At 43.0% G+C, this 23,908-nt stretch overlaps 2 protein-coding genes across 2 annotated transcripts in view; one reads left to right on the top strand and one right to left on the bottom strand.

Annotated features, from left to right (window-relative positions):
* Positions 1–510: 510 nt before the first annotated feature.
* On the top strand, positions 511–12,538 carry TSPAN6 (tetraspanin 6). Its single transcript, XM_015820590.1, has 8 exons — positions 511–665; positions 4,485–4,673; positions 5,495–5,569; positions 7,101–7,199; positions 8,597–8,752; positions 9,897–9,980; positions 10,906–11,008; positions 12,526–12,538. Exons 1-7 carry the CDS (start codon positions 579–581, stop codon positions 10,972–10,974), a joined length of 759 nt encoding a protein of 252 aa, XP_015676076.1. The 5' UTR covers positions 511–578; the 3' UTR covers positions 10,975–11,008; positions 12,526–12,538.
* Positions 12,539–16,693: 4,155 nt separating this feature from the next.
* TNMD (tenomodulin) overlaps positions 16,694–23,908 on the bottom strand; it is a 15,842-nt gene continuing 8,627 nt past the window's right edge. Inside the window, exons 3-7 of the mRNA XM_015820578.1 lie at positions 23,234–23,374; positions 22,170–22,271; positions 19,578–19,731; positions 18,186–18,355; positions 16,694–16,953 (exon numbers count right to left, since the gene is read on the bottom strand). Of these exons, the coding sequence (XP_015676064.1) occupies positions 16,744–16,953; positions 18,186–18,355; positions 19,578–19,731; positions 22,170–22,271; positions 23,234–23,374 (777 nt within the window). The 3' untranslated portion in view covers positions 16,694–16,743. The remainder of the gene's footprint in view (positions 16,954–18,185; positions 18,356–19,577; positions 19,732–22,169; positions 22,272–23,233; positions 23,375–23,908) is intronic.

Raw genomic sequence — 23,908 nt, 5'->3', positions numbered from 1 at the left:
AAAAAACAAAGCAAAACAAAACAAAACTCGTCTCCCTCGGGGTCGCTGCGCCCATTTTGATCTTTACAAGCCCCGAAACTCTCAAATCCGCCGCTGCTGGTGGACTGGCGCCATCTCACGGTGCAAGCAAAGCAATCCTCGCCTTTATTTTCCCTTTCTTTTCCCAAACCAGCCCCGGCAGCTGCTGAAACGCGTTCAAAAAAAAAAAAAAAAAAAAAAGCAGGCGAGACGTCGGAAAAAGCCGAGGGAGGCTCCTGCCTCCTTTCGGGAGGTCCCGGAAAGGCCCGGATGGTTCCGAACGGGGCTCGCGAAAAGGAGCGGAGCCTTTCGGAATCTTCCGGAAAAAACGCTCGCCACGCTCGAGGTCGGAGCGACGTTGGCTTACCCGACGGGGGGTCCCCTCTTTCGGCAATTTCCGGCAGGTCCGCCCGGATTTGCCATTGGCCGGGAGAAGACGCCTCTCCGTTTCGGCGTTTTCCGGCCAGGCTCGGCTTGTTCCGCCCAGGCTGGCGGCTGGAAACAGTCGGGAGTCGGGCTTCGTCTGGACGAGCGGCGGAGCGTCCTGGTCCGGGTCGGGGATGGCATCCCCCTCGCGGAGGCTGCAGACCAAGCCGGTCATCACCTGCCTGAAGAGCGTCCTCCTCATCTACACCTTCATCTTCTGGGTGAGGAAGGGTCTAAGGGAACAATGGGGGGCGGAGGAGGGGTCTCTTTCCTCCCCCCCGCCCCGGACAGGGGAGCAGGGCAGGGTTTCTTGGCGTTTCTCCCCTTCCCACGCCCCCAAAGTTGCCTCTTGCAAAGAGAGGGGCGCCGTTTGCAAAGAGAAGGGGGGACTACATGCCCCATCATGTAGCACAGCCCATGATGGGGGCCTCTGGTCCCACCTGCCCGGAGGAGACCCGGCCAACAGCTTACACCGTGTGCAAAAAAACGATGTGCGGTTCTACCCCAGCAGTTTTTCAAACTTGGAAACTTTGAGATGCATAGACTGCAATTCCCAGAATTCCTCAACCAGCATTATTGGCTTATTTGTTTAGGCCAGGGGGTAGGCAACCTTGGCTCTTTTAGGACTCGTGGACTTCAACTCCCAGAATTCCTGAGCCAGCATGGCTCAGCATGGAAACCTCTCCCTTTCCCCTCCGCGTGGCTGGCTCAGGAATTCTGGGAGTTGAAGTCCACCAGTCATAAAAGAGCCAAGGTTGCCGACCCCTGGTTTAGGCGTTGCATGCGATGGGAATGCATGAATGCAACGCTGCATCTAATATTGTTGGACCAAGGCTATTCTTCCCATTGCCCTCCTGTTCTTTGCATTTCCCTGCCACGCTTACCAGCTTGTTGCATTCAACCAAAGTTTATTTAACCGTAATCCTTGTGGTTGTGTGAACGGAACCCAGCCATTGTGGCTCTGGAGTCGTGGCTTAAACACAGAGTGTGAGGACTCAGCCCTTGTAGCGTCAGCCCTTCCTTATCCTGCCAACTTTGCCGTTTGAGAATTCTTTCCAAGCAGAAAAAAAAAATAGAGGAAAGGTGACCGGTTTCAGGTGAAGGTGATGTTTTTTAGTTCTCCATCTGCTGATGAGATAATCTGGTTGTAATCAGGGTGCCAAGTTCAGTCTCTTATTTTTCTCTCTGCCCTTGTGCCTGATCAAGAGTTGTTGAAAAGTTGTTAAGTTGCAGGGAGTTTTGTAAACTGAACACAAGGAGAGACTCTTACAAATCCTTTTTCCACACAGCAGGAAAAACCATCTCCTTCCTCTTGTAGATTGGTCTCTAAAGACACTCAAGGGAGAGAAGCAAAATCTGATTTCCCACTGTCTCAAAGGAATGTGCGTCCTGTTTCTTTTCCTATCTCTTCTGGGATCAGTAACAAAGGCATTTCTTGCAGATGCAACACAGCCTGATGAAATGGACACCCCAAAAGAACAGAGCACCCCCTTGTCTCTCAACACCCCCTCCCCATCTAAAGAGGACACATTGAAATCAAATCAAATCAGTTTATTACAGCCATAAGGCCAGAAACAGTAAAATATCCAACTGCTGGCTACTTACATACATGCATATGTAAAAATGCACTGAGCATGATCTAATGATGAATAAGAACAGAGATAATATAGTTAATTTTAAGAAGTATTATTAAAAAAGAGGAATGTATCCAAACAAATGATGGTACAGTGTCCTTGTCTTATAGCCACTTGCCACTTCATCTATATTATTACATCTATATTTTGCTGTTAACCAGCAAAATAAAATGCCTTCATCAGTCCTACTAATGTTTGGATGTATCCCACCGACAGGTAGTAAACAGCAGCATCTGGACTTTTTGCAATCTCCTATAAGTTAGGCTATAAGTTATTAAACGATTAAACAGATTTTACTGCACAGAGGGTACAGAAACGTGTTCCTTCTTGCAGATAAGAGAAGAATAAAATGGATCTAAACGGCTTGTGAATTTTGATAGAATTTGAAATGACGTCTTTAGACCCAACTACCTCTATAAAAGCCACCATATACAAAATTTAAAGATGATACTTTCAAACGTGTTTATCTTATTTATGTTTCCGACGAATCCCCAGGGAAATATATTTTCTCTCCAACCATCAAAACTCCTCCATATTGTAATCAAATAACATCATTGCTTGGATAAGGTAGAGAGCCCCCTCCTTCAAAGAAAGGGCTCAGAGAATATGGTAAGGAATATAGTAAGAATATTGTAAGGAATATAGTAAGAATAGAGTAAGGAATATTGATCTTCTCTGATAGGTGCCAGGACTAAGGTCTTGAGTCTTTCTACTTTTTTCTTTAAAAAAAAAAAAAGTTGCCAGCTTGCTTTTCAGGATTTTTTTTTGGGGGGGGGGGGGAGGTGAATAGCAATGTATGGAATGCAGTCAGTAACCATGTCTTTTCCTTCCAACTCTGCTGCTTCAGGCTTTGGATTCAGGTGAGTGTGGTTTTTCCAGGGGAGTAGCAGAATTAGTCTTTTGAATGCAGCCTATTGTTGTTTTTCGTTGTCTCTTTCTACAGAAGAGAAATGGAAGGGGATCTGTGAAGGTGGGAATGGGGGTGGGTGGGGAAGTGGGATCTAGGGGACAGGGAAATCCCCAAGGGCTCGCTTTTGAAGGACTTGGTGGAAGCTGGTTGTAGAATGAGAAAAAATACCTGCTTGTGAGACAAGAGGCTTAAGAGTGCAGTGGGAAGTAAAAGAGGAAAAAAACTTTCCTAGGGGCTGGGTAAATCCTTACTTTGCTTGAATGATCTACTGTGCAGTTCAGTTGCACGCTTCCTAAAGGATGGTGAGCATTGTTTGTCAAAAACTTTTGAAAAGAGTTTAAAAAGTACAACTTCATTCTGAACCCTTAAAGCAAGATGATGGGCTGCGTAATTTTAGGAGGAAAGACCATCGTGGATCATCAGTTTGGTCTAGTGCAGGGGTAGGCAACCTTGGCTCTTTTATGACTCGTAGACTTCAACTCCCAGAATTCCTGAGCCAGCATGGCTCAGCATGGAAACCTCTCCCTTTCCCCTCAGCATGGCTGGCTCAGGAATTCTGGGAGTTGAAGTCCACGAGTCATAAAAGAGCCAAGGCTGCCTACCTCTGGTCTAGTGGTTAAGGCACTAGGCGAGAAACCAGGAGACCTGAGATTTCTAGTTCCACTTTAGGCATGAAAAACCATCTGGATGATTTTGGGCCAATCATCAGGAAACAGTGAGTTTTAGTCCCACCTTAGTCATGAAAGCTGACCAGGAGACTTTGGCCCAATGACCAGGAGATGGTGAGTTATAGTCCTGCCTTATACATGAAAGCTGGCTGGGTGACTTTGGGGCAATCACCAGGAGACAGTGAGTTATAGTCCTGTCTTAACCATGAAAGCCAATTGGGTGACCTTGGACCAGTCCCCCCCTCTCTCAGCCCAATTTGCCCCATTGGATTGTTGTGGGAAAAATAGGTGGAGGATGGAGTATTATGTATATTTGCCACACTGAGTTATTTATAAAATAATAAAGACGGGATATAAATAAATACTAAATGAATTGTACCCAGCCACAAATCGTGAGCAGGGATACACCTTTTTGCTTTCTCTTATGCCGTCTCCCTCTTTCTCAGCCCTTTTGGAAAAAAAAATATGACAGTTTTCCTGTGCTAGTAATCTAAACCAATCCTTGCAACCCATTTTTGGAATTCATTTTTGGGAACTGTTAAAATTGGATTCCTCTCCCCCAATGAAGAAAGGCGGATCTCCCATCCCTCAAAAATTTCTACATGCATGCTTGAGGGGCCCAGCAGTGATTCTGAATGAAAGGGGTTATATGTACTCTTGACGTTAATATGAATGAAGTCAGCTCAAAGCAGAGTTGACCTGCATCAACGCAACGGTAGCACAGAACCACTGAGAAATCTGAGTACGAGGAATGGCTTGTTTGCGGGGAAACATCTTCTGAGATGTTACCTTTTGACTTAACACATTTTTCTTCTTCTATTCTTCCAGTTCTCTGGCGTCATTCTCCTGGGCGTTGGGATTTGGGGGAAGGTGAGCCTGGAGGTCTACTTCTTCCTGCTGAATGAGAAGGCCAGCAACGTTCCTTACGTCCTGATTGGGGCAGGGCTGGTGGTCGCCCTGCTAGGCACCTTTGGCTGTTTTGCAACCTGTCGCGGAAGCACATGGATGCTGAAACTGGTAATTGTTCCAAATGGCCTTTGGTTGAACTGCAAGAAACTGGCTGGGATTTGCAATTTCAGTCCATGTGAAACACATGCATGCTATCCTGTTGGTTTCTTTGATTAACAGTAGAAAAATTATATTCTGTTTTTATCTAAATACAGGACAGAATTTTAACCCAACTAGACCAGGGGTAGGCAACCTCGGCTCTTTTATGACTCATGGACCTCAACTCCCAGAATTCCTGAGTCAGCTATGCTGACTCAGGAATTCTGGGAGTTGAAGTCTATGAGTCATAAAAGAGCTGAGGTTGCCTACCCCTGAACTAGACCGTACTTTATGATTTGGCACTTTCCCCCCCTCTGCAAAGTGTCTTGTTATAGCTGGGGTACAGGCACTCCTTGACTCACGACAATTCTTTAACCACTGAAGTTACGCCAGTAACTGAAAAACGTGACCTGTGGCTAGTGCTCTCACAAATGACCATCACAGTGTCCCTACAATCACTTGACCGAAATTTGAGCAACTGGCATGTATTTATGATGGTTTGCACTATCCTGAGGTTATGTGACACCCCCCCTTTTGCAATCTTCCCAGTCAGCTTTTGTCAATCAAAGTCAACGGGGGAAAGCAGATTCGCTTAACGGATGTGTGACTTGCTTAACAACTGCAGCAATAAAAGTTGTAAAATCAGGATTGACTCAACAACCGTATTGTTTAGTGCCAGAAGTTCTGGTTCCAATTGTCATAAGTGAAGGACTTACCTGTATAATATTTTTTACTCTTGTACCACAGCAATGAGGGTCATTTTGATGTTCATTCCTGTTTTCTGTTCACAGTACGCTATGTTCTTAACCCTCATCTTCCTTGTGGTGCTGGTGGCTGCCATTCTGGGTTTCGTCTTCAGACATGAGGTTCGTGCTATGTCTTCGATAATTTGCTGTCTTAATGGGGTAAAAATGGAACTTCCTGTTGTTTTTCCTCAGGAAGTTTGCAATAGGATCCTTTTTTTTTTTGCTTTTATTGAAAGCTGGAGCTGGCCAAACAGCAAAAATTCCTGAAAAATCCTTCCAGCAAAGGTTATTTCGTTCAAATTTAATAATAATAATAGTAATAATAGTAATAATAGTAATAATAGTAATAATAGTAATAGTAATAGTAATAGTAATAGTAATAGTAATAGTAATATAATAATAATAATAATAATAATAATAATAATAATAATAATAATAATAATAATAATAATAATAATAATAAAAAAAAAAAAGTTGGAAGGGACCTTGGAGGTCATCTATTCCAGCCCTCTGCTCAGGCAGGAAACCCTATACCATTTCGGACAAATGGCTGTCCAGTCTCTTCTTAAAAACTTCCAGTGTTGGCGCATTCACCGCTTCTGGAGGCAGGTTGTTCCACTGGTTAATTGTTCTAACTGTCAGGAAGTTTCTCCTTAGTTCTAGGTTGCTTCTCTCCTTGGTTAGTTTCCATCTGTTGCTTCTTGTTCTGCCTTCAGGCGCTTTGGAGAATAGCTTGACTCCCTCTTCTTTGGGGCAGCCCCTGAGATACTGGAGCTCTGCTATCCTGTCCCCCCTCGTCCTTCTCTTCGTTAAACTAGACATACCCAATTCCAGCAACTGTTCCTCATATGTTTTAGCCTCCAGACCCCTAATCATCTTTGTTGCTCTTCTTTGCACTCTTTCTAGAGTCTCAACATCTTTTTTACATCGTGGTGACCAAAACTGGATGCAATAGTCCAAGTGTTGATCTCCATTTTTTAAACACAGTTTCCTAAGAAACTCCATTCATTTATCTAGAGTCCAGCTGGATTGAGGTGGTATGTAATTTCATAGTAAAGACCTTTGGGGACAGTAGGAGTGTGTGTAAAATTGCCCTTAAGTTGTTCAAAGCTTCTCTTTATGTTCTGTAAAACTTTGGAATTTCTTTCCAAACGAGCCTGTCTGACTTGTGACTGAAATTTTGCATAGCCAATTTAGGGTAGGACTGTATGTAGAAGCTGTTTGAATCCAAAGCAAAACGTGGATTGTAATGTAAATCCTTCCAATTCTAAATCCTTTACATTTTTTAGCATCCACGGTGGGGTGGCTTAATGTGCCAACATGCATTTGAAAACATCTGCTCTGCCATTTTTTGCTGTATAAAAATATGCGCAGATTCTCAGTTTTTTTTCTAAAAAAGAATACAGTTTAACACAAAAGCTTTGAAACTGACAGAAAATTACACCTCTAATTTGAACAATATCCTGAAAGTGGCGTTTTTCTGTTTCCACAAAGTCTTTTCTAAGAATCCACCATCCTGATATGTTATCAGGCCTTGTCATATTCCTCTGCATCTCCCGTTACTTTTAACTCATTCAAATGGCTGAAGGTGTCTTTTGATCCGGTGACAGTCTCACCTGTACATCATGGAACTTTCTCCCTTTCCTTACAGATAAAGGATAGTTTTAAGAAAAACTATGAAAATGCTGTGAAGCGTTACAATGGGACCAAAGACGACCCTAGCAAAGCAATTGATGACATCCAGAAAACAGTGAGTGGAAATCTTGCATTTTTCTCTCTGTTTGTTATAAGGTATGTACTTATGGTTTGTTATAATGTATAAACCTATAGCTTGTTCGTCCCTGAAACTCCTTTGAGGTGGAGTCCAGTAAACTCCCTAAATAAACCTTGAAAAGTAGGAGAAGCAAAGTTATGAACTCTGGTAAAATTGGACCTTTTACCTATGGCAGGGATAGGCAACCTCTGCTCTTTTATGACTCGTGGACTTCAACTCCCAGAATTCCTGAGCCAGCCATGCTGAGGGAAAAGGGAGAAGTTTTCAAGCTAAGCCATGCTGGCTCAGGAATTCTGGGAGTTGAAGTCCATGAGTCATAAAAGAGCCGAGGTTGCCTACCCCTGGCCTATGGGAACCAGGAAATAGGATCTTACCAGATGAATTTAAAAAAAAACACAACCAAAAACATTTATTGGCTTCTGGCCCATCACACTTGGCATCTGAAAAGATCCCATACTCCTATTGACCAAAATATTTTAAATGCCTCATTCAGTATATTGTATGGTTTTCCATTTAGTACGAAAGCCAGGAATTTAAGATAGGTCCCTGTACTTCCAACCGCCTGCTACAGGATGTGCCAGCTTAGCGTTGTGGAAGTTAATACTAATCTGAATAATCTGGTATACAAAATTATAAGCAGAGGATAGGCTGCGAAAGACTGGAGTGGAGTCTCGATGGGAAGACACATTGTCGATCCTGTGGTTTGTTCCTGGAGTGGGAATAATAGAATAATAGAGTTGGAAGGGACCGTGGAGGTCTTCTAGTCCAACCCCCTACTCAAGAAGGAGATCCTAGACCAGGGGTAGACAACCGTGGCTCTTTTATGACTCGTGGACTTCAACTCCCAGAATTCCTGAGCCAGCATGGCTCAGCTTGGAAACCTCTCCCTTTCCCCTCAGCATGGCTGGCTCAGGAATTCTGGGAGTTGAAGTCCACGAGTCATAAAAGAGCCAAGGTTGCCTACCCCTGTCCTAGACCATTCTGGACAAGTGGTTGTCCAGTCTCTTCTTGAAACCCTCCAGTCATGCAGGACCCACAAGTTCTGGGCACAAGCCATTCCACATCCAATACTGATACTGCTTTTTCTAAGAATATATTAGCTACGCACGTATGTGGAACGTATACAAGATATCCCATTGCTTAACTTCACACTCTGAAATGGGCTTCCCAAAGGTATTTGTTGTCAGCGTAGACCACTTCCAAGCCAGTTCTAGAAAAGATCCCTTTCAAAGTTAGAGCACTGGAAGACCCGCAACAGGCTATTTGGACCCAAGAGGTGTCCCATTTTAGGGTGGTGGTATATGTTTTTGCATTGACAGTACAGTTTGCGTGTCTTGCCACGGTCATCAAGTGCTCACTCGGTTTTTGCATAGTTGCACTGCTGTGGTGTAGAGAATTTCGTGGACTGGAACGTGACCGACTACTTCAAACAAAAAGGCATCCCCATCAGCTGCTGCAAGGCTTTGGAGAACTGCACGGACGATGACTTGAGGAACGTCACCAAAGCAGAAGGCAAAGTTTACAAACACGTAAGTCAAGGCCTGCTGACCTTTCTGGATTTCTCTAGAAGCTGGAAATTGGCCAAATCCTCCAGATTTTGGTTTGCTAGCAAACCAAGATCCAGGCAGAAGAAGAACATCATGGCTTCAAAATCTAAGGGACTGGTTTGGACAAAACTCAGCAGCACTTTTGTCGTGCGGCTGCTGATAAAAACAGGATCGCCAACATGATTGCCAACGTCTGATAACGGATATGGCACAACAACAAGAAGAAGCAAGCTGCTTAATGGTAGCTTGTTGTTGTTGTTGTTTTACTACTTTTTACTGAGAAATAGATGAAAATAACTAGATTAAGCCGCTCACAAAGTTAACAGATTTTTCAGTGAGAGAAATAAGGTGGCAGATTTGTTCCCCATTTCACCTTTGTCTCTTTCGTTGACATCATGACGTTGCCATTTTGACCTTTTTTTTCCTGGGCTGCAACGAAGGTGCCCACCCTTGCATGAAGACATGGCTGGTCTTAACAGAGTTTATTGATAAGCCATGATGGATGGTTCACCTGATGCTGTGCCATAAGACAACGTCTGTTGGTCCAAGGGCCACATTAGGCTTTGCTTGGGCCAACAGAAGGTCTGTAGTCCCAAGAGGGAATGAGGCAGGATGTGTCTTGAGGGACGTTTCACAGCTGTTAAAGCAGAACATGGGGGTCTTGGGTAGAAGGAATGAAGCTGGAACTTCCCTAAGCCTCAATCTCACTTTTTCATTGTTTCCATGTCTATGAAATTAGTTTAGCTCAAGTCACAGTGACTTTGAGTGTCCACGATCGTGTTATGGAGCACGGTGTGAGATAACAAGGAGTGTGTGGCATGGAACGCAAACACTAGATTGTGAAGAGGTCCTGGCTTTTACTCTCTGAATCTCCCTACTTCCCGTTGAGCTGAAAAAAAGAGCAGGTCTGGGTTATTAATCCTTCCAAAGTCCACTGCCATAAAGCCGATCGCGCTGCACAAATATTGACACACGCTGGAGGATCTTTGCAAGTCTTCCATCCGATTGAAAGAAATCGGCATGCGGTCTTTGATTACAAGGTTAAAGTCAAGTCAAGGTTGAAGTGGACTGAGTGTGTTTTTTTGGGGGTTCCTTGTGAAAAAGCGTCTCTCGTTTTTCTCTGAAGGGTTGTTTTAGCCTGGTGATACAAACCATGGACTCTGAGATGGGCATTGTGGCTGGGATCGCTTTTGGCATGGCTTGTTTCCAGGTGAGCCTTCCTTGAAGATCTTCGTCTGTCTTAACGCCTGTGATTTTTTTCTCCTCTCCATCTGATCTTTGATTACCATGCTGACAAAGGCACATGGGGACCCCTGGCCAGCTGCTGCTGAGTTAAGATGCTGTTTCTCCTTCTTGAGCAGCGCCAACAGCTGGCTCCTGTCCAGGAATCCCTTTTGTTTGGCCAGATGCCCTCCAGCCCCCAAATAATTTTGGGACGGAGAGGGATTCTCACCTTCACACACATCTGGCCTCACAGAAGATGCCTAGAAGTTGTTGGGACCAATTTTACAGTAAAACCTTTTGGTTATGCAGTAATGGGGGAATAGGGGTGTATCGGGGCTAGAAGTCCATTCGAGGAAATTAATTAATGATCAGTGCAAAGATTAATGACCATTTGTATAACTTTAGAATAGTTGCAGAAGTACGCTATTAATGTCATCGACAGATAATTTGATGGAAATGGCAGGGATCACTGGAGTGATATGAAAGTACATTCCTCAAGCTTAAAAGTAGCTAAGTGAGACATTTATTAAGTGAGATATGCCCTTTTTTATGACCTTTCTTGCCACAGTTGTTACGGGAACCACTGCAGTTGTTAGTAATATGGTTGTTAAGTGGATCTGGCTTCCCCATTGATGTTGCCTATCAGAAGATTACAAAAGGGGATCACATAATGCTGGGAAACTGCAACCGTGTTATATATGAACCAGTTGCCAAGCATTTCAATTTTGATCCCGTGACCACGGGGATGGTGGAACGGTCGTAAGTGTGAAAAATTGTCATAAGTCCCTCTTCAGTGCCGTTGTAACTCTGAATGGTCACTAAGCGAACAGTCGTAAGCCGAGGATTTATCTGTACAGATATTTAGCTGGATGCCACCCAGTTAATCCTGTCTTTCCCTCTCTCTCTCCTAGTTGATTGGCATTTTCTTGGCCTGCTGCCTTTCCCGGTCGATCACAAGTAACCAGTACGAGATGGTGTAACACTGCACGACAGGAGTTCGCCCGACACTCCAAGGTATAAATACTTTGCAATAAAGAACCCCTTGCGTCTTGCATTGCCCTCTGTTGGAAAGGAGGGTTCCCTTTTTCGAAATCAAAGAAATGGCCCGCATCCGGGTAAATTAATGGGACGGTTTGACAAGCAAAGCACTTGCCAGTTTCCAAAACCTTCCCGGCTTGTTTGATTTGAAGTGAGAAGCCCTATGCAGAATCAAGCCACTTGACTGGGCAAGCCACTAATATATAAAACGACAGCAAAGCCCTGTCCTTATTAGCCCTGAGGATATCTGCAAGAAAACAGCCAAGCTCAGAGAGCACCCAGGGTATCCTACAGTAGTAGTCCTGTTCCTCCTCCTCCTCCTCCTCTTTTCCACAAACCTTACCCCCTTCTAGCCCTGATAATGTTACCTAGTTTGGTAATGAAACGTCTGCAAGAAAACAACCATGCGGTTAGTTTATCTTGGTGGGTGAACGTAGGCTTGAGATGGTCTTTGTACCATAGAGGATTGAACACAGTATCCATGGTCTTTGTACCATAGAGGATTGAACACAGTATCCATTCTATACACTGTATAGAATAATTGGATTGGACAATTGTGGAATTGGAGGGGGCCACAAAGATCATCAACCTTAGTAGCATACAGTGAAACCAGTGGAAACCATTTATGAGCAGTGGCCATCATTAACCTTCAGAGATCGAGGACCTACAAGTTCTATTGGTGGACCGTTCCACTGTTGTACAGGTCTTAGAAAGCTTTTCCTTATATGTAAAAGAATTGTTAGGAAGCTGCAACCTGTTGTCATTATTTCTTGGTTATGTCTTTAAGACCCTGTAGTATCAGGTTGCCTCCTGTACACCTGTTCAGAGTTTCAATGACTTTTAGAAATGTGGCATCTAATATCATATAACCTCAGTTGTGCTCTTGCAATTTTCCATCTGCTGGGAAGCTGATGCCTGCTCATCATAAAGCCTTTAGACCAGGGGTCTTCAAACTTGGCTCTTTTATGACTTGTGGACTTCAACTCCCAGAATTCCTCAGCCAGGCATCCTGGCTGAGGAATTCTGGGAGTTGAAGTCCACAAGTCATAAAAGGGCCAAGTTTGAAGACTCCTTGCTTTAAACCAGGGGTAGTCAACCTTGGCTCTTTTATGACTCGTGGACTTTAACTCCCAGAATTCCTGAGCCAGCTAAGCTGGCTCAGGAATTCTGGGAATCGAAGTCCACGAGTCATAAAAGAGCCAAGGTTGACTACCCCTTCTTTAGACAAATCAATGGTAGATGTCCTTTTGAGACCTGCTTTTCCTTCAGAAATGGTGATTGCAGATTTGGGAAATAATCGGAGGGATGGTCATCAGCCGGATGTGCACGTTGCACTAAGCCTGACACATAACAATAAGGTGTAAACCATGTTTACAAACTATGATCATTGGTTTGGGTAGCAAGCCCCAGACCCATTGTGGCTTAATGTGTAATTTCTTGGCATTTAAAAACAGCTGTCTCTTAATATCTTCTTTTCTGTTCTTTATTTGCAGGGTTTATTTAAACAAACAAAAAACAAAAACAGAAGATTTTTTTTTTTTTAGGAGCCACTTCCCTGACAGACTTGAGCATTGGAAAACCCAGTTTGATTTGACTGCTGTCTTTGGGATTTTATTTGAATTTTGTTTGAAAATAAGGAGCTTTTCCTTTGTGATCTGAAACTACGGAGGACCAGTAGTTTTAAAAATAGATTTTTTTTTAAAAGGGAGGCTTTTCATAGTACTATTTTATAGTACTGTTAGTTTCATTAGTTTTATTTGTGTCATTAATCTTCAATGTATTTAAGTGGACATATTATTTAAATTTATATTAGCCTATTCTTGCTATTGTAGTGTGACTTAACCAACAGCTGCCTCTTTTAGTTAAAGGTCCTTTTTCCCCCTTGAGTAATGCTTCTCATTCTGGACTATCAGATCCTACTCAGAACCAAAGTAACTTTCAAAATTACATTGAGTGATTTCAATCCAGAGTTCCACAGCTCTTTAGCCTGGGGTTCAAATACTATATTTTGGGGCTCAAATACTATATTTTGTTTCAGTTGGATCCATTTCTGGAGGCTTCAGCTTGGGATTTTCTCCCCCAACTTGGCATCTTGAAGGTGTGTGGATTTTAACTTCCAGAATCCTGGAAGTTGAAGTCTGCACATCTTAACACTGCCTAGTTTGAATAACTCTCTTCCCATTTTTAAAGCTTTCCAAGACTTGCTTGTTGGAAAAGCTCATCTGTAACCAGTTCGCCATCTTGGAACAAAGGGCAATGAAGATTTTAGTAGCCTGTACCAAACTCGCATCTGGAGTTGCCTTCTGACTTGGCCCCAAGGGATTGTCAAATACATTTTGTGTGGTTTAATCCCAGATTCCGATGAGAAGTCAAAAATGTTCAGAGGACACTTCTTTTTCTTTTGAATCCTCTTCGTTTGGGGTCATCAGCGGACCCTACTTTTTGGTAAAGAGATAAACGTTCTTTCTTTCTGGACCCTTGCTTTGAATGGATAGGGACGAGATAAAATAGTAAGGTCCTGATGTAAGCCCCCAATGAGACTGTAGCTTGGGGGTGGGGGGAGCAGATGTTTTGTGTTGTCAGAGGCCTGTGGTCCAATTCACAGGATCTCCAAATATGGTGGAAAATGGTTTTTTGAAAGCTTTTGGTAATGTTAATCTAGATAGACAGATACTACGAGTTTGTATAAGCTAGTTTCCTGTGCAGTGGAATGGAATTGTAGCCCCCGTAACCAAACAGGATAGATTAACTAAAAAATAAATAAATATGTTGATCAAGTAGGAACTTGATCCCCCTATCTTTGAGATTTCTGTGGGAGAATCGGATTCTGCAATAGGTAGGACACTAAGGCCCTCCTTGAAGAGGCTTCACATATCGTGCCCAGACAGATCTACTATATGAATAGTAAATGGCTGGCTCACACTACATGCTAAGCTACAAAGCCATGGTTATACAGGGGGTGGAATTTGCACACTATGCAAAGCTGAAGCCCAGCCATCTTGTTGTTTAATGCTGTATGTGAACCCCAACCTGTGCAATGAGCACTGCAAAATCTCTTTTATCAGACAGTCACTGTCTTTGTATGTGATATTTACCCAGCAGTTTGGACCATGGTTGATCAGGGAACAATGGCCTTGATTTGTCTTTAACACTAAAACATTACAGTTGGGTACCTACCTCATACAAAACCTTCAACAAAGAAATTATGACTTGGATATGGTTTGTGTTCCAGGCTTCTTAGTATAAGTAGCCCTCGGTTTACAACAGTTCATTTAGTAACCATTTGAAGTTACAATGACCCTTAAAAGACCATTCCAGCATCCCTACGATCATGTGACATTTGGCAACGGACTCATATTTAGGGCGGTTGCAGCGTTCCGGGGTCACACGATCCCCTTTTGCGACCGTCTGTCAAGCAAAGTCAATAAAGGAAGCCCGATTGACTTATCCACCGTGTTGCTAACTCAACAACTGTTGTGATTCCTTTAACGGTGGCGAGAAAGGTCGTAAGATGGGGCAAAAGTCACTTAACAAATGTCTCGCTTAGCAACAAAAATGTTGGTCTCGATTGTGCTCATAAGCCGAGGACTGCCTGTATGGTCTTCTGAAAGACACTCCTGATGATTGCGCAGTGTTCCTTCGCTACTCGTTAATTACTGTAGTTCTGGAAGGTGCAAGGAGTACTTAAAAATGAGTACCACACAAACCACGTGACTGATCAGGTGATGCTTTGTTTCTGCTGGGAAGGACTTCCTGTCTGTTCTCCCGAGCTGTACCCCCTTTTCCTATGTCAGCGACCTTTCCAGCCTGGCTGACTTCCCGTCTGCCCTCTGTGGCTGTCCCCGTCTTTTTATCGCAGCGCATCAAGAACCAGACGAGTACGGAGACAACCTTTTTGTGTCAAAATGCGTCAAGTACCAAACTTGACAAGTTTTGAAGCAGTCAGGTACCGAGGTACCGCCGAATGTTTTATGTACCACCATACATAAATAAGTGCATACATAGACAACACCTGGCTTGAATCAAAGTTGAGTTGTGGTCTGAAAAGAAATATCTCTTCATGGCCTCCTTTCCACTTTCCTCTGCCCACCTCTGCCCTTCCACCCCCCAAAAAAATATTTGGTGCTAATTCCTTGCATTCTGAAAATACCTGGTATTCTTTGGAAAGGAGGGTGTTTTTATCGGCATTGCTTGTCTGGAGAAACACTCTGAAAACAAATTCAGATTTCAGTGATTCTTTTGAAGCCAGGTTGTAGTGATTTTTGTGTCTCTGTGTATTTTTAAGACTCAGCGGGAGAGTCCTTAATCTTACCTGTCGCTCTGCATCCGTCTGAGTAGGGGTTTTATCATCAGTATTATGTGATGCTTTGAATATATATATATATTTGTATTCAATAGAGGAATCTTCCTGGACCCATAATAAACCTTTATACACTTTTTATTCCGAAAGCTCTTTAAATACATCACTTGGTTGTCCTGATTTCTTGAGAACAATTGTAATGAAGCAAATATTTGATTTCTCTGGCTGTTAACGACTTAACGGTGTGATGTGTGTCTGGGGACGAATTGCTTCTTTTGTTAACGTTAGAAATGTATACATGCTTATTTCTAACCTTCCTCCAAATTAACATACAGATCGTCCTCAACTTACAACTATAATTGAGCCCGCAATTTTGGTCATAAGTCGTGATGGTTGCAAAGAGGGCCACCTGGTGACTATCCCCGATTTTATGATCTTTTTTGCAGCAGTGAAGAGAACACCATGCTCACAAGCAAAACACTGTGGCTGTTAAATAAGTCCATTGTTTGCCATGGGGCAATTTTCACCAGAAACTGGAAACTTCCTTGCTGAAGAAAAATCTTAAGCACAATTGTGGTGTTACTTAGCCACACTTTGCTTACTGACTGAGCTGCTGGCCCCAATTATGGGCTCTAAACGAGGATTGCCTGAATATATTTGGCTGTACACCCCGAGTTGCTGAAATTAATTTGCAAATCTCTGGGGGTTTTTTTTACATAGTTTTGGGGTTTAGGGCAAAATAAGCTGCAAAATTGAAGCTGCAAAAGCACAGTTTGGGGCATATTTTGCAGAATGTACTTCTAGCCTTTTCTGATATTGAGCTAACCCTGCTTTATTTCCAGTTAAAGGATGCCCTCTTGCGTCTTTTTAGGAGAATGCTGGTGTAAGAGATTTGTTCTTTTCAGCTGTGGGATGCCATGCTTGGTTCTAGTTTGGCAATATCAGCAGACCCCTGAATGGCCTTTAATTTCCCTTTTGTATAGGGACCCAATCTGATTTGCAGCTTGTGAACCAGCAGACTAAAATGAGCTAACACTTGCATTCCAACTTGCATTCCAACTTAGATTGCAGTGTATTTTTTTGCTGCTTAAAAAAAACACCAGTCACCCACTTGAGTACTTTGCAGAAAGGTTTACACTGAATAATATATCCGAGGGGCAAAGGCACAGAAAAAAATATATGATCTGGAGAAATGGCTTGCATAAAGCATACAGTTTGGGAAAAGTGCAAGAGAAGGATTATCAGGAGATAATTGCATCTGGGCCACCCAGGTGGCTCTACTAGCAGAAACGTACACATACATTGTGCTAATGGCCTTTAAGAGAATTAGGAGAGAATTCTACAGGGAGACGGTCAGAATGGACCTTGGACTGCACTAAGCTTATTTTTATTACTTTTGGACAATGTGCGCTTACACTCGCCCTAACATCCGTGCTATCCACCAGTTGCAAGGCATGATTGTACGGCAGATCACCCGCCCTCCCTGATAGCAGTAGGGATACGGGTAGTATCCTAGTAGCGGCTCACATATCCTGCGACAGTAGCGGTGGGCTCGACGGCAGCGGGCGCAGCAGTATCCTCTCTCATCCCAAAGGGGGTGGAACTCCAGGCCGTTCTCGGTCTAGGGATGGCAAAAGAGGAAGGCTTATGCGTTAGGAACAATAGCCTGATCTTGTTGACCAGCCACAAGCTAGAAGTTGACTTGCCTAGGAAATGTTAGAAGTGGGGCCACAATGCTCTATGGCTGGGGCCTGCAACCGTGGCAACTTGTAAGACTTGTTGACTTCAACTCCCAAGAATTCCTCGGCCAGCCACGGATTTGCACTTTGTGGAAATCCATCGGCACATCCCAAAGGACAGGGGTCTCCAACCTTGGCCACTTTTAAGACTTGTGGACTTCAAGTCCCAGAATTCGGCAGCCACCACGGCTGACTGAGGAACTTTGGGAGTTGAAGTCCACAAGTCTTAAAAGTCGCCAAGGAGACCCCTGTCCTGTAGGACGTGCTGATGGATTCCCATCAAGTGCAAATCTGTCAGAAGGTCTTTGGTTGAGGTTATACAAGGGGCTAAGCCAATCAACAAATACACTGTGGCTAAAGAATCACACCGAATGTGAATCGGAATATAGGGATAAACTTCATGTAATGCTACTTTTTTGATTCTTGCTTGGGTGGCTTACATTCACTGGTTGCTCACTGGGGAAGCCAAGCAGATTTCACAATGATTTAACTGCCGTGTGTAAACCCAGTTATTGGGACTACATCTTAATTGTCGCTCCTGTTCTGTGGGCAGGAGGACCAAGGTGATGGATTATATCTACCCTCTCCAAGATTAGCTAGAGAGTCCCAGCTAGTGAAAATAGGGAACCACTGAGCTTGCTAGATAGATAATTGGATCTGCTCTAAAGCTGCTTCCTGTATTCCTTATGAGAGTAGCGTCCCTTCTATGTCACCACAATGCTGCATCTGTTCTTGCACCTTTCCCCCCTCCATGTCAGTAGTTTCTGGCAAGGGAAGGATGCAACGTACCCATCCCTCTCCATTGCAACAACTCTCTTACTCGTCCTTTTGTTGCTTCCTTCCCTTACTCTTGCTTTCTGGCGCAAATTCATAGCGCTCATCTTTTGCTATTCTGGCCTCTCCCGACGGCTGCGTTCTTTCAGATTTCACAATGCTTTGAAGCAAGGAATTTTGAGCATACTTTCCGAGGATTGTTGGGGGGGGGACTGCTTAATGGAAGGAGCAGGACTTTCTAGCTCTGCAGAAAAGATTGCTAAAAATTCCACTTGGCTGGAGGCTGGGCACGAATTGTGACAATGCCTGGTGTTGTTTTTTTTTGATGCCAAAGACTTACGTAGTCGTTCACTGGTAAGTCTTCTTCGGTCAGCTGCCGAGCGTGGCGTTTGGGACCTTGGCTTTCTTCCTTGCCCAAGGACTGGCGTCCCTGCTGAGCCTCCACTTGGTTTTGCTCATTCGTGGGAATCGGATCCTCATTTCCTTTTTCAAAGTCAACAAGGTCTGGATCTAAGTGTGAGACATCCATAATCAGAATAACAAAATAACAGTGTTGGAAGGGACCTTTGAGGTCTTCTAGTCCAACTCCCTGCTCAAGCAGGAGACCCTATACCATTTCAGACAAATGCTTGTCCAGTCTCTTCTTAAAAACTTCCAGTGATGGAGCACCCACAACTTCTGGAGGCAGGTTGTTCCACTGATTAATTGTTCTCACTGTCAAATTTCTCCTTAGTTCTAGGTTGCTTCTCTCCTTGGTTAGTTTCCATCCATTGATTGCAAGCCTTTGGGTGCTGAATAGAATAGAATAGAATAGAATAGAATAGAATAGAATAGAATAGAATAGAATAGAATAGAATAGAATAGAATATTGAGAATGGAATGGAATGGATGGAATAGAATAGAAGTAGAATAGAATTACAGAATAGAATAGTAGAATAGAATAGAATAGAATGCAGAGTAGAGTAGAGTAGAACAGAATAGAATAGAATAGAATAGAACAGAATTGAATTGAATTGAATTGAATTAGAATAGAATAATCACTCTGCTGCTACTCCCAGGCTGGTCAGTTTCTTAATCCAGAGCATCTCTGCTGTTTTGGATTTAATTTTTGGCTTGACTAAGCTCATCCAGCCCTCAGTGATTCCAAATGCCACTTCAGAATATGATGGAAAGCATTGTTGACTTAATGATGCAAAGCCTTGCTGCATTTAAAATATTTCTGGCAGCTTTGCTGCTTAAAATGTTTCCAAGCAATTTACCGAAATCATCAGAGAACCATCAAGGGTGGCTGGACATGTCTGTCTCTGCCCTTGTCAGTTTCAAATCTTTCAGGAAGTTACCTTAAACTTGGTGATTTCAGACGATTAGGTAGTGTTTGAACCCCACAATTTACCTGGCAAGTAATAGGAATTCATCCGTGATAGTACTTTACAATTCAGTGTGTTAGGCAGCCCTAGGAAATAGGATTAAACAATGAGAGGTCGTTGGTGCTCTCTGAACTTGGTTGTTTTCTTGCAGACATTTCATTACCCAAACTAGGTAACTTGTAAGGTAACTTACCAGCACTGATGATGTTCCCTAGTTTGGGTAATGAAATGTCTGCAAGAAAAGAACTATGAGAAATAAATAAACAATGGGCCATCCATGCTAGATGCAAAAAAAGATTAGGAAATGCCCCCTGTGACATTGGATAAAGTTCTGGCAGTGTAATGTTGAGAGAAGACAGCCTTACGTCTTAGCAGAGTCGGATGGATCCAATATGCAGTAACGTTTTTGCAGAGGTCAAACATCTTGGAATCCTTCAGAAAATCTTTATTTTCAATGGCTTTCTCTCCTGGAACCCAGAGCACCGATTGGTCAAAATAGGTGGCTGCCATTTCTTCTGCCTGCAAGACAGGACATAATTCTCATGTCAAATGTATTATGTTGCTGCAGCACTTCGATCAGATCTTTCCTCTCCAGGTTATTATTTCTTTTTCATTTTTTTTCTGGAGTACTATTCCTTTTTCCTGGACTAAAAACAGAGGTATGCCACACTCACAAAAGATGACGGCGTGCTTTCTTGATCCATTAGCCCCCCAAACAGAAAGACAGAATGAAACAAGCTGATATTCTCTACGTTAAGGCAGCCCAGCGATTCTTGCTTAATCGTCAGTGAAATGAGAATGAAAGACGCATCTAACGAAGTGTCTCAGAGCCAGCCAGATTCTTGCAGGAATGCAAAATATATCCTTTTTTTCCTTTTCTTTTCCTGACCCCCTCAATTTGCTGTGTGACGCCAGAAACATGAAAAAGAGTTTGAACTGAAACCCTTTGCGATTCGACACACCAGTCTGAGTGTGAAATAGGACGTTTGGTTCACCGTGGAAGCGTTTTTTGAGATTGGAAGAGAGGATTTTTTCCACCTCAAAACGCTTCTGAAATGATGGAAGCAACCCATTTTGCATTCCGAAGGGCTGTTTTGCTCTCACAAGAGGTCGCTTTGAACTCGGAATGGGGATTGAACTCTTAAAAAAAAAAAGGTGGGATCCTTAAAACATTTGCACGTTTTTGAAAATAGAGAGGTTGCATTTTAATTAGCATGGCTACTTATTGGTGGACATAGATTTGTAAGCAAAAGTTTCAGAGCATCTTCCCTTTCCTAAAAGTTCTCTTCTTGTGTTATTTGCAGTGAGACACCATTATGGCTAGGACTGAGTTTACTATTGGAATAAAATAAAATAAAAATAGGAGAGAATATCCCCAGCCTTGTAAATCCGAGTGACCTTTGAGGCATCTTGTGTGTCTCAAAGCATTCATCCTGGGAAGAAAATAAACTCTCAGACTAACAAATGTTGCCCATGCTAAGACTGGGGAAGGCTGGGAAAAGAATGGAAGGGAGAATAGACACGGAAGGATCAAGGGACAGAAGGTGAGTCTCCTAAATGGTAACTCAGCCCAGGTGACAGGTAACCTGGGGGGAAGCATTTCAAATTCTTCAAAAAGATTCATACGGCCTTCATAACTCGCTATAAGGCTGGGGAAATTCTCTTTTCCTTTCCTTATTGAACTGTGCATAATTCTCACTTTCTGATCTGGCTCAACTTCATAGCTGGCTTTTGAAAGGCATGTAGAGAATCGCAGTCTCAAACTTGGGGCCAGGCCAGTAAATAAATTTCATTTTAAGTCGAATTCATGGCAGAAATGAAATGGATTTAAGGCAGATAACACAGATAAACAAACTATTAAAGGAGGGAGGCATCACACTGATAACAAAGGTCAAGGCCGTGGTTTCCCCTGTTGCCACACGTGTCAGTGCAAACTGAACGATCAAAAAGGCTGAAAGAAATAAGAAATGACCACAAATGTTGGAAGCAATGGTTGACAGGCCAACCCTAGCTGAAATGAAAGCAGACTGTTCACCGGGAGACCAATTAAGCGAAAGCTTAGATGTTTTTGACGCTCTCTGAGCTTGCTTGTTTTCTTGCAGACATTTCACTACCAAATTAGGTAACATCATCAATGCAAGTAGGGAGTGGGGTTTGTTCTCGGTTAATACTGTATATTCTAGTGGCTTGCCCTGTCAGGTTCCTTGATTGGGGTATTGTTTACTTCTTGTTAGCCTAATGTTACTCGGTGTCATACCCAACACTCTCACCAACACTGACAGGGCAAGCCACTAGAACAGGGGTCTTCAAACTTGGCCCTTTGATGACTTGTGGACTTCAACTCCCAGAATTCCTCAGCCAGCATGCCTGGCTGAGAAATTCTGGTAGTTGAAGTCCACAAGTCATGAAAGGGCCAAGTTTGAAGACCCCTGCACTAGAATATGAGCGCAAAGCCTGCTCCATACTAGCACTGATGGCGTTACCTAGTTGGGTAATGAAACGTCTCCAGAAATCAACCAAGCTCAGGGGCCACTAAAGACTCCTCATTTCAACCCTGAGCTATAAATATTCTCCAACTGCTTAGATGTTTTGCAGACCAAGTTTGAAGGCAAACATCATTGGAAAAGACTGGGATGCTTGGAAAAACGGGTAGGCAGTAAGTCCAATTAAAGGGACACAGACACATTGAAAACCAATTAATGGCATGTGGATGAGATTTCCTTGCTACCATCTCAGCTGGGCTGCGTTTGGCCTTACGGTTGATTCCATCTTCCTTGTTTTAGGGAAGACTCCGCTCAGCTTTCGCATATGTTGGACCTCATTCTTTCTCTCTCTGGTCTGCGAGTGATTTAAAAACCAGTTGGGGATTACTCTACTCTGTCCTTTCCAAGCTGCTATAAATCTGCTAGCCGGCCAGCGTCTTTATTTAATTCAGCACATTCTTTCCTTCTGCATACCTCGGGCGCCTCCGTCTCCATATCCGATGCTTCTGGTATCCCTTTAATCTGGTTTTGGAGAAAGCATTTGGGATCACCCATGAAAAAGAGGCCAGTTATTCCCTGCAAAGAAAAGCAAAAATATAACCAGGTAAAGGTGGGAGAGGAAATGAACACAACAGAGGTAAATCTGCAAGCCCATGATTACTTTAATTCAGGTATCTATCTCTCTGTCTCTCTATCTCTCCATCTCTCTATCTCTATCATCTCTCTCTATTATCTCTATCTCTACCTCTATCATCTCTATCTCTGTCTCTGTCTATCATCTCTCTCTCTCTCTCTCTCTGTGTCTCTGTCTGTCTGTCTGTCTGTCTCTCTCTCTCTCTCTCTGTATGTGTGTGTGTAAATATATATATATATACATATATATATACCTACTTACCTACCTACCTACGTATCTCTCTCTCTCTCTCTCTCTCTCTCTCTCTCTCTCTCTCTCTCTCTCTCTCTCTCTCTCTCCCTACCTACCTACCTACCTACCCACCCTCCCACCCACCTATGTACATATACACACATATACATTTTCAGTTGCAGTAAAAGTGGGACATGGCTGAATAAAGATTTTCAGCACTCTATAAATACTATAAAATCTATAAATACTTCTATATGCCTCTGATTTGTCGTCTGAATGTAAAGTAAATAAAAAAACACCTCGGATTCAGAAGGTTCACCGTGGGCACTTTGCTTTAATGCCTTCTGTTATAATGAATATTTTATCCTTCCTGCTGACTTCTTTGTTGTTTTTTTTAAAAACAAACTGGCATTGCATATTAGTTAAGAGACTCCCCTATGAATCAAGAAATTCCAGGTTTGACTCAGATCTGCTGGGTCCACTGATTGACGTAAGCTGTAATGTAGTTTATTGGCTTAGTGCACAATGTTAAATTGGTCAATTTGCTTTATTCTGTGCACCTTGCATTTTTTATTTTTTTTTGGCCTTTAAACAAGGTGGATTATTCAGGCAGACTGTAGCCAAGATGTGAATCAGGCTGACCTAACTATACCCTGGAAATAGATATACATACATTCTTAAAATCATGTATTTCAAGAACTTCTTCACGATCCTTGCCGGTATAAAAGGTCTCTGTCCAAGTGAGGGGATCGATCTTCAATAATATCTTCTGTTTTTCCATGTTGCTGACAAACATATGCTCCAATTCATAAATCTGAAAAACAGATTGGGGAGAGTAGGAATGGTTGATCACATTAAGCCTTGCATGGTTTGGTTAAGAAGTTACAGGCATCCTGCCAGTTGTGGCTTTTGGAACAAGACACGGTTAAAACAAACCATGGCTATATAATGTATAGACTCAGCCTCTTTGTCCCAAAGGCAACAGGACTGTCTTGGTTTTTTTCCCCTTGAAAATGTTTCGTTTCTCACCCAAGAAGCTTCCTCAGCTCTAACCCCAGTTCTTCGTTAGAATGCATCCAGTTTTGGTCACCGCGATGTAAAAAAGATGTTGAGACTCTAGAAAGAGTGCAGAGAAGAGCAACAAAGATGATCAGGGGACTGGAGGCTAAAGCATATAAGGAACGGTTGCTGGAATTGGGTATGTCTAGTTTAAGGAAGAGAAGGACGAGGGGGGACATGATAGCAGTCTTCCAATATCTCAGGGGCTGCCCCAAAGAAGAGGGAGTCAAGCTATTTTCCAAAGCACCTGAAGGCAGGACAAGAAGCAACGGATGGAAACTAATCAAGA

Source organism: Protobothrops mucrosquamatus, unplaced genomic scaffold, assembly GCF_001527695.2.
Source record: "Protobothrops mucrosquamatus isolate PMUCROS unplaced genomic scaffold, P.Mucros_1.0 scaffold1146, whole genome shotgun sequence".
Taxonomy (NCBI): domain Eukaryota; kingdom Metazoa; phylum Chordata; class Lepidosauria; order Squamata; family Viperidae; genus Protobothrops; species Protobothrops mucrosquamatus.
Note: the sequence above shows the minus strand (reverse complement) of the source record. Positions and strands in the feature narration are given on the sequence as shown.

Coding starts and splice junctions, on each gene's coding strand:
- TSPAN6 (XM_015820590.1), top strand. CDS start 579: ATGGCATCCCCCTCGCGGAGGCTGCAGACCAAGCCGGTCATCACCTGC. Junction 7,200..8,596: donor TTGATGACATCCAGAAAACA/GTGAGTGGAAAT, acceptor GTTTTTGCATAG/TTGCACTGCTGTGGTGTAGA. Junction 9,981..10,905: donor TTGGCATGGCTTGTTTCCAG/GTGAGCCTTCCT, acceptor TCTCTCTCCTAG/TTGATTGGCATTTTCTTGGC.